The sequence below is a fragment of the Rhinolophus sinicus genome, chromosome 10 (assembly GCF_057876585.1).
Source record: "Rhinolophus sinicus isolate RSI-liver-muscle chromosome 10, RSI-T2T, whole genome shotgun sequence".
Lineage (NCBI taxonomy): Eukaryota > Metazoa > Chordata > Mammalia > Chiroptera > Rhinolophidae > Rhinolophus > Rhinolophus sinicus.
This window is the reverse complement of record NC_142510.1, coordinates 13,055,267-13,069,253: the sequence shown is the minus strand read 5'-3', so window position 1 is coordinate 13,069,253 and position 13,987 is coordinate 13,055,267. Positions and strand designations below refer to the sequence as shown.

At 51.2% G+C, this 13,987-nt stretch overlaps 1 protein-coding gene across 6 annotated transcripts in view; it reads right to left on the bottom strand.

Moving 5' to 3' along the window:
* SRL (sarcalumenin) overlaps window positions 1–13,987 on the bottom strand; it is a 43,868-nt gene that overhangs the window by 29,647 nt on the left and 234 nt on the right. For 2 of the 6 annotated variants that reach the window (XR_012493245.2, XM_019715475.3), the window contains exon 1: window positions 7,501–7,769. The exons of 1 other annotated variant lie outside the window; for it this stretch is intronic. Coding sequence is in view for 2 of the 5 variants with exons in the window: in XM_019715475.3 (XP_019571034.3) it covers window positions 7,501–7,561 (61 nt within the window). In the remaining 3 variants the exon portion in view is untranslated. Of the gene's footprint in view, window positions 1–7,500; window positions 7,770–13,987 lie in introns of those variants that run through there. 3 more of the 6 variants (XR_012493246.2, XM_019715476.3, XR_012493247.2) reach the window with 2 other exon arrangements.

Genomic DNA, 13,987 nt, shown 5'->3' with positions numbered 1-13,987 from the left:
CTGCCAGTGCAATGCTCTGAGCGTCCCCACTCCTGGCTCTGATTACCATTTTAGATGTTCTTCCATCTCTTCCTGCATAAATCATCTACATTGTTTAGAGCCTTCAATGAGCCAAACACGTGCTAAGGGTTGGTGACACAGCAGCAAGTAAATTAAACAAACACACAGCTCCTGTCCTCTTAGAGCTGACAGTCCAGGGATCGTCCCCTTCCACCCGGTCCAGCAGGAACCCTGCCCCTCCATGAAGGCAACATTCCAGCCCTCCCTGAACTCCAACCAGAGCTGCAAGGTGTTAGTTACATTTTTTTTTTTCAGTGCATGTCATCTCCCCAAATAGAAGGTCAGCTCCTAGGGGCAGAGACATAGCCCGTTCCCGGCTTGCACGGTGTGGCTCGCCAGAACCTCACAAGAGGCATAGTGTGGCCTCCTGCTGGAGAGCTGGACCCTTCAGAGAGGGATACACATCTCCTCACCTTTCCCGCCTCTCTTTCAAGTGCCCACCTTGAGTGATTAACCAGCCTCAGCCTCACTCCTCTCTCGAAGGTCCTGTAATGTCCCCGTATGTGTTGCCTCCTGCTGATCAGATGCTGCCCCTCACCCCAACCATGAGTCCATTCTGGATCCCCGACCCAGGGTGGGCTCCCCAAGGACAGCCACATCTCCCACTTCTCCAGGACTCTGCACTGAGCCTTCCTTCTCCCCAAGGCTGACCACCCAGCCCACTCGTTCTGTGCCCTTACCCACTCTGAGTTGACACAGGACTAGGAGACCAAGTATTCTCGAGGTTCGAAAGGACAAGGGCACCTGGACGGGGCATCCACCCGCGAGTCAAAGGAGAAAGCCTCCTGTCATCCCTTAAGGCCGTGCAATGAGCTGGAAAGCCTACGCGGCTGGGTCAACATCCGCCTGAAATCCTTCTGGGCCCCAGGATTTGGAGCTAGATGGAGCCACTGCGACTGTTTTCCTCTGATCCCAACGGCATGATCCCAGGAAAAAAGGCTCCTGGGATGGCACCAGGCAGGAGCTCCCACCAGTACCATAGTCTCATGGTCTTCAGAATCAGGAATCTGGGCACACCCACCACCTGGGCAGCGTGTGACAGCCTGCCCTCCAAAACCAGCTAGAGAAGAGCTGGAGGCTGTGCGGGAGGAGGCTGCTTTAGGCCCCAGATGAGGGTGTGAATGGCTGACCTAATCGCTTGCCCGCTTTAAGAGGCAGGAGTCAATTCCGCCACCCAAGCCCCCACCGTGAGGCTGAGCAGCTCAGGAAAGGCTGCTCCACAGTCCTCTGAGAGGGAGGAAGAGGAAGTGAAAAGCACAGGCATGTCCCTTGGGCGAAGGGGTGTCTAGGACCCTGACTGAGCAAAAAAACCACCTTTGGGGCTAGTGAGGTATGAGGCTGAAACCAATAATGGCAACACAGAGCAGGAGAATGTTTTCCGAAACTCGGCTAAATCTGACCCATCCCATTTGCTAAATTATGCTGCCCCCTTCGCTTCCTGATGAGGACACCAGGGCTAGGGGTGCCAAAACGATTTGGGGCCTCCAGAGGACTGGGCAAGTCCCGTCTGGCAGGCCTGCAGCTGTGCCCGCCATGGCTCCAGTTCATTCATTCACTTACTCACTCCGTGCCTTCAAGACCAGGGAGAGAAAGCCCCACTCCATAGCTCCGCCCTCTGTGGTCGGAACCAGCAGACTGCTTATGGCCTCAATACCGTAACTAGGGACTTTGGGTAAGACCTTGCCCACCAAAGCAATGGGAAATTCACATTAGAGATGCATTCCTTGAGCTAAAATCTTCTGACTCCCTTAAAACAAAAAGTAATTTGGCAAAGTGACAGTCTATGTGTTGAGCCGGTGGCCTTCATTAGAATGAGTTTCAGGGCCTTTGCTGATGCAGTGTCTTCGGATGGGGGACAGAGCAGGGCCAGTGTGGGAAGAGGGAAGGGAGCCACCAAGAGGGAGAAAACCCAACAGGACTGATACAGGCGTCTAAAGACAGACTTCCAACTCTCAAGTCTGAGGGGCCCCTGTTGGACCCCCAAAGCAGGTAGTGAGAGAATAATACAAGCCAGCCCATCGGCTAGACTCACCCCTCACTCAGCAGCCTCATCCCAAATGAGCTCCACCCGTGGGCCATGGTGGGGGAGGAGGATGGGGGATGGGGGGAAAGGGGGTCCTCACAGCCAAGAAAACACCTAGGAGGGAAGCTCAGCCTGGGCCGTCTCCACTCCACAAGGAAGAATGAGAACCGAGGTCACCTGGCCAACTCGAGCCACGTGCTTCCACGTCAGCTTCCACTGAAGTCACTAATTCTGTTTGAGTCCAAACCTAGCGCCTTTCCCACGATGGACCCAATGGACATCTGCTGAATGAATGTCTTCGATGGGGTCAGATCCTGCCCTCTACTTCTCTGCAGCTTCTGGCTTGGATGGGCGGGGGCCTCTCCAACAGCGAGCTAGATACGTTCACTGTGACTAAAATGCTGATTCACTGACTTCGACCCTGGGCCTCTGGCCTTTCAGGCTCTGCCCAGTGTTTCTCAGCCTGGTCTCCAGCGCTTTCCACCTCTCAGGGTTCTTGGGCGATTAGTCTGCTTCCTTCCCCTCGGTGGCCTTTCAGGCCCTCCTAGGCAATCCCCAGTGTAGACCAGAATCCCTACTCCCTAGGTCAACAAGGGGGCTGGCACCAGAGCGACTGAGTTCACCTCGAATGGGCAGTGTCCCTCTGAGGGCTCTCCAGTGCCATGGCATTGTCCCCTCAGACCTATGTCAGACCTGGTCCACCCTCCTCAAGCGTCCGACATCCCGGTTGCTTCCTTGCCCCCTCTCCATTGGTCCACAAACACACTTCGTCTTCTCTCGTGTTAGAAACTTTCTACCTCTGCGAACCCATCACCCCCACATTTACTCTCGTCCTCCATGCCCCTAAGCTCAATGTTCAGTCTCACCTTCTGCATATGCCACCTCCATGCCCTCAGTAAGCACACAAACGCCCCTCCTAAGGTCAGTGACCTCCTGCGCGGCAAAGCCAGAGTCTCCTCTTCCTCAGCACCTCTGGCACCAAATCCTATTGGCCGCCCCTCCTAGGAGGCATCCTTTCCCATGGCTGCCAGGTCACCATCTCTTCCTGAAGTGATTTTATCTTCTTCCTCTTCCCACTCACGAAATCGACAGCTCCCTTGGTCGTCTCACAGCCTCACCCTCACCTTTACCCAAACGAATCACATTTCTGGATCCCCGGACCTGACTGTCCTCCTCAGCTCCAGTCCCACCTTTCCATCCAGATGTTCAACTGCCACCTGAAATTCATGCCCCAAACTGAACTTTTTTACGCTGTTCTTTTCTCTTATGTTCCTGGTTTTCTTCTCCGGTGAGATCACATGACCTGCACACATCCACGAGGGCTCCTTCCCGCTCCCTCGCCCGAGCTCACACCCTCTTACTCGCATTTCTGACACGGTTGTCTGATCGGTCTCCCCTTCTTCTACTCCTCCCTACAAACAACTGCCAGATGGAGTCTTCGGAAGCCTTCAGTGGTTACCCACCACCCACAGGACAAAGCCCTGTCCTTAGTCCAACACTCGAGGCCCTTCCCACTTTGGCCCCATACTAGCGTTCCAGAGAGAGTCCCCATGACCCCCACTCCTCTTGCCTGCCCTTATCCCCGGCGGAACAACGTGTCCTTTCCTGGTTCTCCCCGGAGCTCCACTCTTTCCTGACTGTGCGTTTGTTCATCCTGTTCCCTTACATGGAATTCTCTTCCTTCGATCTTTTCATGTCTCAATCTACTTTCTTCAAGATCTAACTCAAACATTCCCTCATCTATAAAACAGTCCCTGATCCACTCAGTTAAAAATAACCTCCCCACTCCCTTTCATCCCACCTCACTTCACCTGTTCCTCCCTGACACCTGTGTCTGACCTGTGCGTGTACAGCCCTGAGGCAGAAGACACCGTGTCCCCTATTAGACTGTAAGCCCAGCAAGGACAAAATGCCTATCTCAATTGCCCCAGTACCACACCTAGAAAATCGCAGGTATGCAACAAATCTGGGATGGATGGATGAATGATAAGAGGTGGCAAGGTGTTGGAATGAATGGGCTTCGCACACTCCAGCAATATTTCAATGAAGGGGTTGTGCTGTGAGTGGGTTGGGATTTGGATCTGGAGCAAGAAAGGTGCCCAGGAGAGCTAAGCCCAGCATCCACAGCGGCAGACCTCAACACTTCCCACGCCCCCAGCCGCCATCCCTTCCAGGCCAGGAGGCACAGACCCCAGGCCTTGTCCTCAGCCCCAGACCAAATCAGCGGAGGAACAGCCATCTTCCTCCTGTGTCCACAGGGAGTAGGCTCCAGCCCAGCCCACCACACTTCAATGAGCACCAACTGGGGACCTCCTCCTGAGTGTGTAAGTGGTCAAAAGCACTGAACGAGGAGTGAGGGGACCTGAATTCCAGTCTGGCCCTGCCATGAACTGGCTGTTTGACCTTCACTGTCATACCCAGACATGAGGCAAAACCAGCATTTCCAAAAGGCCATTTCACAGGCCACCAAGCAAGGCGCCCACGTCTGAGCGGATGCCTCTATTAGCGAATCCCACACTAGCACTGCGCAGATTTGCTGGGGGAGTGGACTAAATGCTCCCTATGGGCTCATTCAGACACATGAGCTAGGAATCGGGAGCCTGATGGGGACGCAGCTTGCAGGGGGCTAGAAAGGCTTTGGGGTCTGCTATTGCCCCAGGACTCCTCAGCGCATGACTTTCTCTCAGCAGCCCTCCCCATGGCGGACCACAGCTGCTACACAGACCTGTTTGAGAAGCATGAATGGGCCTCCTTCTAGAAATAACGAGCCTGGGGTGGGTGAGAGGGCACCTTTCCTGGTGGTCACCATGGACCCTGGTTTCTCAAGAAGGGGTGGGTTAGCCCCAGTGTGCACCAACCTCTCACCATTGGGATTTTAGGGTCAGGGCCAGAGCAGCCTTGCACATCTGCGACCAGAGCTGGGCTGGAGGATGAAGTATGCGCATACTCAGAACAGCCACCCCCATGCCTTGTCGGTCCCTAATCTCTGCATCCAGCAGGCACAGGAAGCAAAGATGTCCTGAATTCAGCCTGACCAGTGCCAACAGCTCCAACCCAAATAAACGCTTTCTCAGCCACCTCCATCCCACCCCACCCTCCGGGATGTCACAGAACCAACAGCATCCTGAGGGAAGCAGCCCGAGGCCAGCCGCTCCCCCACCCCTCACACGCCCTGGCTCTAACAGATAGAGAGTAGTTCAGGGCTGCCAGGGGCCGATGGGAACTCCCAGGTGGGGTAAGACAGCCCTGGGCTGGGCGTGCCTGTCACTAACTCACTGCCTGACCTTGAACACAGCTCTTCATTCCTCCCTTTCGCTCCCTTACCTGGACAATGAAGAAACAAAACTCGCCTCATGGCTGCCATCCCCAGTTCTTGAGCCGGCCTGTCCAGAGGCCAGGTCCCCCCAGTGGTTACAAAGTACTGGGGGCAAGGGGTCGGCAAGCATCTGGTGACAGGGGCCTGGTGGCTCCATCTGCGTCCTTGCGCTTGGTCCCTCACTTGGGGATGAAAAGAGGAGGCTGTGAGCCCCATCGTCCCGGTTCAGAGGGTCATGGGAGCAACACGGGGACAATCGAAGGAATAGCTGCTCTGTAGGGTCCCCCCAGGAAGCATGAATGGCGGGGGAGAGAGAACATCTGCCTGCCACCCAGCAAGGAGCAGACACGGGCATGGAAATGAGGACCCAGCGGTGGGATGGGGGGTCCAAGAGCAAAGCTGCTGGCTGTGAGCAGGGTGGCACTTACTGGGTGGCACAATTCTAGGGGGAAATCAACCAGTAGGAAGAACTGTCATTATGGGGGTGGGCAGAAGCCATCCTGATGGTTGGAACCTCCCAGTGGGTGCATGAGAGCTGTCTTCAGGAGTATACAACCTACAACTGAAGTAGTGATCAAATCCACATGGGTAAGAACCCACAGCCAGGTGTGCGCAGGGTGAGGAGGGAGGGAACCTTGCCCGCTGATGGACAACCCTTCCCTGGAAGCCAGGCCATGGCACACTGAGGAGTCCAGGAAGGAAAGAGCATTCAGAGAGAGGATCTTTGCACAAAGCACCTGCCTGCCTCCTTTCCCCAAGCAAGATCCCAAAGAGGCCTGCGGAACATTCCAGATGTCCAATTCCCTTGTTAGGAGGAAAGATAAGGATGTCCTTAAAAGGCTAAAAGTTCCTGAGCCTGTTGTGTGGAATCTGCGAGGTGGCAGCTGAGGCTGGGAGCAGAGGAGGGGCTGCACAGGGGAGAGGGTGGCAGTGTCTCTGGGGCTCAGGATCCAATTACACGGCTGTTTCCATACTTAGCCACCTGACAGCCGCTTGGAATCCTCACCACTCCAGCCACTGCAGCCCCGTGGAGCCCAAATTAACACAAGGGCAGACAAGGTCAGGGCCCAGCAGCACATGCGAAGCTGGAGCCTCCCTTGGTCTCTAACTCCCGGTAATGGCTTCTGCTGCCCCCGACACCTGCTCTCCTGGCTAGGGCTGGGACCTCAAGAAACAGAACCTCCAAGATCAGAGAGGCTGGGGCTCTGGCCCCCATGGTCCCAGTGCAGATGAAGGCTGCAGAGTCATGAAAAGACAAAGCAGAGTCCCAGATTCCTGGGGGGAGGGGTCCACAGAGCACCCCTGAAGCATCCCCAAGGGGAACCGAACCCCAGGAATCTCAGGAACAGAAAGGTGGCAAAATGGCTCTGGTATCGCCTCCACACCTATAAATAACCTCCGTGCTGTAACCAGAGCTGCCTCTTCCACACACAGTGCTGAGACGTCAAAGGAAAACCATGGCACCCAATCCCCCAGCCCCTTCTAACAAGCCCAGCCGAGCCCAGTTTGACTCCAGAACAGTCCTCTTTCCTCTTCTGAACTTTGTGTCCAATTCAGTTTCCAGTCCAATCCCCGACTCTATTTCCATCCCATCCTAAACTAACCCCCTCTGTCCCACTGCTCCCCAGAGGACCCCCAACACCGCCCAGCGGAGCCCCGTCCTCAGTCAGGCAAAGCCAGGCCCCGCCAGCTCTCCACCAGGTGGGAGGTCAACTCTACGACCTCCAGGGGCCCCTCCAGCTCCAAGATCAGCTTCTTTTGTCCAGCTAGGAAGCTCCTCTAGTCTTGACTTTTGGGGTCCTCTTCCCCAGCATCTACTGGCCAGACCTTCTTTATGGCCCCTGACTCAGGCTTTGCAGCTTCCTGCACCTCAGTTCACTGCTTCCACTTCCTCTGGTCTCCCCACGAGCCCCCTGACTGCTCTCAGATTCTCTCCACACCCAGTTCTTTCTCCTGGGCCCCCGGGGAGGAGAGAAAGGGAATGACGTGAGACCAGCCATCAGCCCCAGGAATCAGAGGCCTCATCCTCCACCGACCACCCAGCCCCCCACAGCAGGACTGGAGATTGCAGTCTGACCGGGCTGACGGGGTGGGGTCTTACCTGCTTGTCCTGGGAGCAGGAGCGACGCTACGAAGCAGCAGAGCAGGACCAGTGCCCTCATGGTGACTGCCAAGAGAGCCCAGCTGCTCCTCGCCTCTATTTATAGGGCTGGTGGTAGCGAGGGCGGGGGAGAAGGGTCACACAGTCACTAGGGCAACTGGGCAGACGTGATGGGGAAGCAGTGCCGACCCTGCGAGGCCACTCGGGGGCTCACTGTCACTGCTGTGCCAGCTGCCAGGCCCCAGAAGGCAGGGCCTCTGCTGGAGTCTTTTCCCCAGCAGCCCTGGAGTCACATGACATGGGTCACGGGGTGGGGGGGATGAGGGGGGTGAGCAGCGGTTCGTCCCTTCAGTTAGGTCTGGGAATTAGGAGCGTGAGTCTAGTGCAGTACCTGCAAGAAGCTGATCCAAAGTCTGCAGCAAGTCAGTGACCTTGACATGCCTCCATTTTCTGCTCGAGGGAGTTGTAGAGTCAAGTAACGAGGATCCTATTTGAGAGCCACTGACTTGTTTCAGCCCCTCCCCAAAGGTCAGGAGGGTAAAGCCCTAATGGTTAAGGAAAACCCTCGAAGTTTTTTGAGGTCAATGGCTAGATTAAGCTTCCCAGGTCTCTGGAAGAGACAGAATGCTGACGAGGGCGGAAAGCGGGGGAGCTAGGAGACCGTCTGAAGATGTGATGTAAGTCAGAGGGTGGAGGGACAGAAACCCATTTCCAGTGGCGAGGTTCCCAAACCTTCCATTGCCTTTACAATGTACTATTTGATGCAATTTTCCAAAGAGCATGTGATGGCCCCTGAGAACCAGTTCTACCGTGTTTCCCCGAAAATCAGACCTAGCCAGACCATCAGCTCTAATGTGTCTTTTGGAGCAAAAATTAACATAAGACCCGGTCTAATAGAATACAATAGAATACAACATAACATAATATAATAATAAGATAATACAATACCAGACCTTGTATAATATAATACAATAGAATACCAGGTCTTATATTAATTTTTGCCCCAAAAGACGCATTAGAGGTGACGGTCCGGCTAGGTCTTATTTTCGGGGAAACAGGGTATGAGGCTGAGGGAAAGGAGACACTGGCTTGCCTGGCTGGGGGAGGGTGTCACTGTGCGGGTAGTAGTCGGCCACCTTGGAAAGCACCAAGGTATCGTCTGTGCACTTTACCTCTAAAACAGCTTTATTGACCTGTAATCAACATACAGAAAATAACACACATTCAAAGTGTACAATTTGGTACATTTTCACATGTGTGTATAACCACAATCAAAATAACAAAGATTCCTCCTCCCAAATTTTCTTCCTGTCCCTTCATAGTCCCTCCCTCTACCCTCCCAGGCAACCACTGAGCGACAGTCAGTACACAGTGTGCAGTTCCTAGATTTTTATATAAATGAAATCATGCCCGTGTTGTGTTTTTTATCTGGCTTCTTTCACTCAGCATAATTATGCCGAGATTTAGTCACGTGGTAGCATATATCAGTAGTTCATTCCTTTTTATTCTGAGTAGTATTCCATTGTGTTGGATATACAGCAGGACCTCAAATAACGTTTCATTCAACGTTGTTTCGTTATGTTGACAACATGCCTAGGAACTTAACTTTTGTTTGTATCAATTAGCCTGTGGTGAAACTGGTTTTGTTATACGAAGCCTGACAATTAAATTCGCGAACTCATCCTAGAAAAAGTACTACATACCTCATTGCTGAATATCACCTTCGAAGTTCTCCCCTTGGGAAGCTATGCACCGATGCCAACACCTGGTCCACCCTTCAATGTTGGAACTCTTTTTCTGGAATGGCCATCAGAGCTGTCATTGTATGACCCTTGATGTCCTGAATGTCATCAAAATGTCTTCCTTTCAATATTTCCTTTATCTTTGGATAAAGAAAGAAGTCACTGGGGACCAGATCAGGTGAGTAGGGAGGATGTTCCAATACAGTGATTTGTTTACTGGCTAAAAACTCCCTCACAGACAGTGCCGTGTGAGCTGGTGCATTGTCGTGATGCAAGAGCCATGAACTGTTGGCGAAAAGTTCAGGTCGTCTAACTTTTGCACGCAGCCTTTTCAGCACTTCCAAATAGTAAACTTGGTTAACTGTTTGTCCAGTTGGTACAAATTCATAATGAATAATCCCTCTGATATCACAAAAAGGTTAGCAACACCATTGTAACAAGTTCACAAACTTAATTGTCAGACTGTGTATGTATCCAGCTTGTGTATACCTCCAGTGACAGGGGACTCACTACCAGTGAGTACCAACTCTGCTGTTTTGAATACGACGTGAGGTCTAGAACAAACCAGTGTTCCTCTCCACCTGCGACCTCACTTTCCCAAAGCCAGGAACACGTACCACAAGGATCCCATGGGTAATGGAGACCGCCTCTCCCTTGATCTCAAATAAGCAGGCCCCTAATAACTTCCAGTGCCTAGCCAGACCCACTGACATTTCCTTCTACCTACAAGGGAACAGGAGATTTTTGTCAATTCTCTTTGCAACAGAAATTTTCAGAGCATCCTTTGTGTCTTCCATAGGGCGAGAGGCAATGTGAGAGAGAAGTATCAACAAACTAATCTCTGGTACATGTGCAGTACCTGCGGCCTTCTCTGATCACTTTTCCATTTCCTCTTTAATTTGATCTTGAGGCTGTGCACGGAGACAGGTTGCGCCCAGGGGGGGACTTGTGACTTGAGCCCCCTAATTCAGGAAACTCTGCAGCTGTCACTCTTAGCTCCTTTTCAACACCAGGGGTGTGTTGGGAGAGCAGGTGTGGGAGCACATTCCTTTCTACAGTTGTGAGACTTAGGACTGGTCCTGCTCAGCAGCCCCCAATCCTACCCCCTCTCTAGGTCAGCACGTGCTCTTGTCAATCAACAGAAGAAACCCGCAACTCAGCAGAGCAGGAAAAGAGAGGGGACCAAGGCAGCGGATGGTGCTAACCCCACCCCAGCCCAGAAACTTTAGGGCATGAGAGGGCAAGCAGAATTCAAGAGTGAAAAAGACAAATGCCACAGGGACAGGAGCATCCAGGAAAGCATAGAGGGGCAGCTGGATAAAGGGACAATGGGATGGACTCAGGCGCGACAAGGTGGGGCCAGAGCCAACAAAATCCGAGACTCAGGACTTCACGGCCAGCCAGCAACAAGAGGCAGCTGGAGGATTTGCACGTGCTTTCCATACTGGTCTGAGGCCAGTTAATCAACCACTAAGGAGGCCAAGGTCACAAGAAGGGCCCCCATTCTACTAGACAGCCCTTTAAACATCTCACAGAACTGGGGCAACTACTCAGCTGCCAAAGACAACCCCAAATCATAATACAAGGGACGTTCATTTATAACCCCCTGTGCCACAAAAGCATTAAAGATGGGTCCCAAGTACTCATAAAGTACAGCAAGAAAGCAATCATTGGAAGTAACAGTAGAAGAAAACCACGCAAACGCAAGCACACAAACTGGAGGCATTCACAAGGCTGATACAAAAGCAAATGGCACTACATACGTAAGTCCCTCACATGTGTGTAACTTGATCACTTGCCAATTCAGTGTCCTTAAAATAAGAACAAACCAACTGCTCAGGAGAAGTGAAATTATTTCTGCTACTGAGACTCGACAGGAATTTCTTCTGAGACTCGTCTTAAAGAGGACATGGTATAATGTAACCATCCTTGAGAACATGGGAGCAGACATTTCCCATAAGGTTTACCTCTAAGAAAGACCCTTAAAATAGGGCAGGGAGGACACCAGGAACCAAGAATGTCCAGCCCCCTCCCAAAGAAACCACCACCAAAGACGGTCAATGGCCACATGCTTAGGACATATCTTCTCCTCCACTGCCACCTGACCACCTCACACACTGGTAGCGGAGGGGGAATTGCCACAATCTATTCCGGGAATAGTACCTACTAAAATATTCCCAGTGGCCACAAATTGGAAACAACCTAAATGTCCATCATTAGGTGAATGGCTAAACAAACTGTGGTATATTCATACAATGGAATATACTTAACAATAAAAACAAACAAACTGCTGATATAAACAAAAACAACAAATGAATCTCAGTGAGCAAAAGCCAAAGAGTATACAGAGGGTACCAAAAATATATATACACATTTTAAGAAAGGAAAACTGTAGTAAAACTGTAATACTCAATATATACCGATAACCAAAGATGAATACAAGTCATGTTTGATTTCTGCAATTACAAGAGGTGCTCAGAGTGGTTACTGTCAGCGTCCAGATACTTCTGATTATGGTGAACTAGTGCTTGAGCAACGTTGACCAAAGTGTCCACATTTTTTTGGCACCCCTAGTACATAGTTAAACAACATGGTTTTAACTGTACAGATCCACTTACACACGGATTTTTTTTCAATAAATATACTGTTGGCCCTAATACGCCATCAGCCCCCCAATATCCTGATTTCTCCTCCTTGGATTCAACCAACCACAATCAAAGACAGTATGTTCGATCCAAGATTGGGAATCCCAGGGTGTGGAGGGTCGACTTGCAGGCATTGTTCTATACCCTTTTATTTTTATTATCTTTTCTTTTTAAGATTTTTATTGGGGAAGGGAAACTGTGTGTTTTTCCCAGGACCAATCAGCGCCAAGTCGTCCTTCAATCTAGTTGTGGAGGGCGCAGCTCAGCTCCAAGTCCAGTTGCCATTTTCAGTGTTAGTTGCAGGGGGCGCAGCCCACCAACCCTTGCGGGAATTGAACCGGCAACCTTGTTGTTGAGAGTTTGTGCTTGAACCAACTGAGCCATCTGGCCATCCCTGTTCTACACCATTTTGTATAAGGGCCTTGATAATCTTCGGATTTTGGTATCCAAACCCCCATGGATACCAAGGAACAATAGTAGTTAATTTTTGGAGGAGTCAAAAGTTATACATGGGGCCGGCCCGGTGGCTCAAGAGGTTGGAGCTCTGTGCTCCTAACTCCGAAGGCTGCTGGTTCGATTCCCACATGGGCCAATGGGCTCTCAACCACAAGGTTGCTGGTTCAACTCCTGAGTCCCGCAAGGGATGGTGGGCTGTGCCCTCTGCAACTAGGACCTGTGCCCTCCAGCAACTGGACCTGGAGTTCAGCTGCACCCTCCACAACTAAGATGGAAAGGAAAACCACTTGACTTGGAAAAAAAAAAAAAGTCCTGGAAGTACACACTGTTCCCCAATAAAGTCCTGTTCCCCTTCCCCAATAAAATCTTTAAAAAAAAGTTATACACGGATTTTGACTGCTTGAGCGATCAGCATCACTAACCCTCCATGTTGTTCAAGAATTAACTATGTACTGTGTGATTTTTTTATGAGCATCTAAAATATACAAAACGAATCCATTAAGATAACAATTAAACCCACAGTGAGATGCCACTATATACCTACCAGAATGGCTAAAAAATACATAATCTGACAATATTAAGTACTGGTGAGGATGCAGAGAATACTCAAAATTCTCACACATTGCTGGTGCAAACGGTACAGAACTACGTACACACCCTTAAGTGAGAGCATGTAACACTGGTAAGATCTGAATAAGCCTCATGGGCTGCCTCAACAGCAACTGCCTGGTTTCCGTGTTGTAATGTAGATATGCAAGATGTTCACTCGGGGAGGCTGGGTGAAGGGTACACAGGACCGCCCAGTACATTTCTAAAAGTATTTCCAAAAAATTTTTTAAGTTAAAAAAAAATACACTTAGTGGGACACCCGGTGGCTCAGGCGGTTGGAGCTCCATGCTCCTAACTCCGAAGGCTGCCGGTTCGATTCCCACATGGGCCAGTGGGCTCTTAACCACAAGGTTGCTGGTTGGACTCCCGCAATGGATGGTGGGCTCCGCGCCCTACAACTAGCAACTTGGCAACTGGACCTAGAGCTGAGCTTCGCCCTCCACAAACAAAGACTGAAAGGACAACAACTTGACTTGGAAAAAAGTCCTGGAAGTACACACTGTTCCCCAATAAAGTCCTCTTCCCCTTCCCCAATAAAATCTTCAAAAAAAGAAAAAAAAAAAAAAGCACTGAGTGACTTGGTGGGGTGTTGGCTACATGGTTGTATATTCAGTTTGTGAAAATACTCCCTCTTCTAAGTTTTATGTTATACAGAAGTACTTCAATAAAAAAGGTTTTTAAAACGCGTTTGTTGACATTGGGTTGATCACGTCTCTCCTCCCTTTCACAAAAACAGTCACGCTTCTTAGCATGACTTGGAAGTCCTGTAAGAGCCCATTCCCACATCTTCACTTCTTCCTCCTCCCAGGCCAGTGTCTACACTGCTGTAGAACACCGGGGTTGGACACACGCCACTCCACGCGTTGCCACCGACCCGGACCCGGCGGCCCTACGCCTGGCTCCCGACCCTGGACCGGTGGCGCCCCCACGGAGGTGTGGCCATAGCAACACTTATACAGCTTCCAGGATAGGCAGGAAAAAAACTCTTTGTTCGTTGTTTCTTACTTTCTTCATCTGTACTGAAATGACAATGTT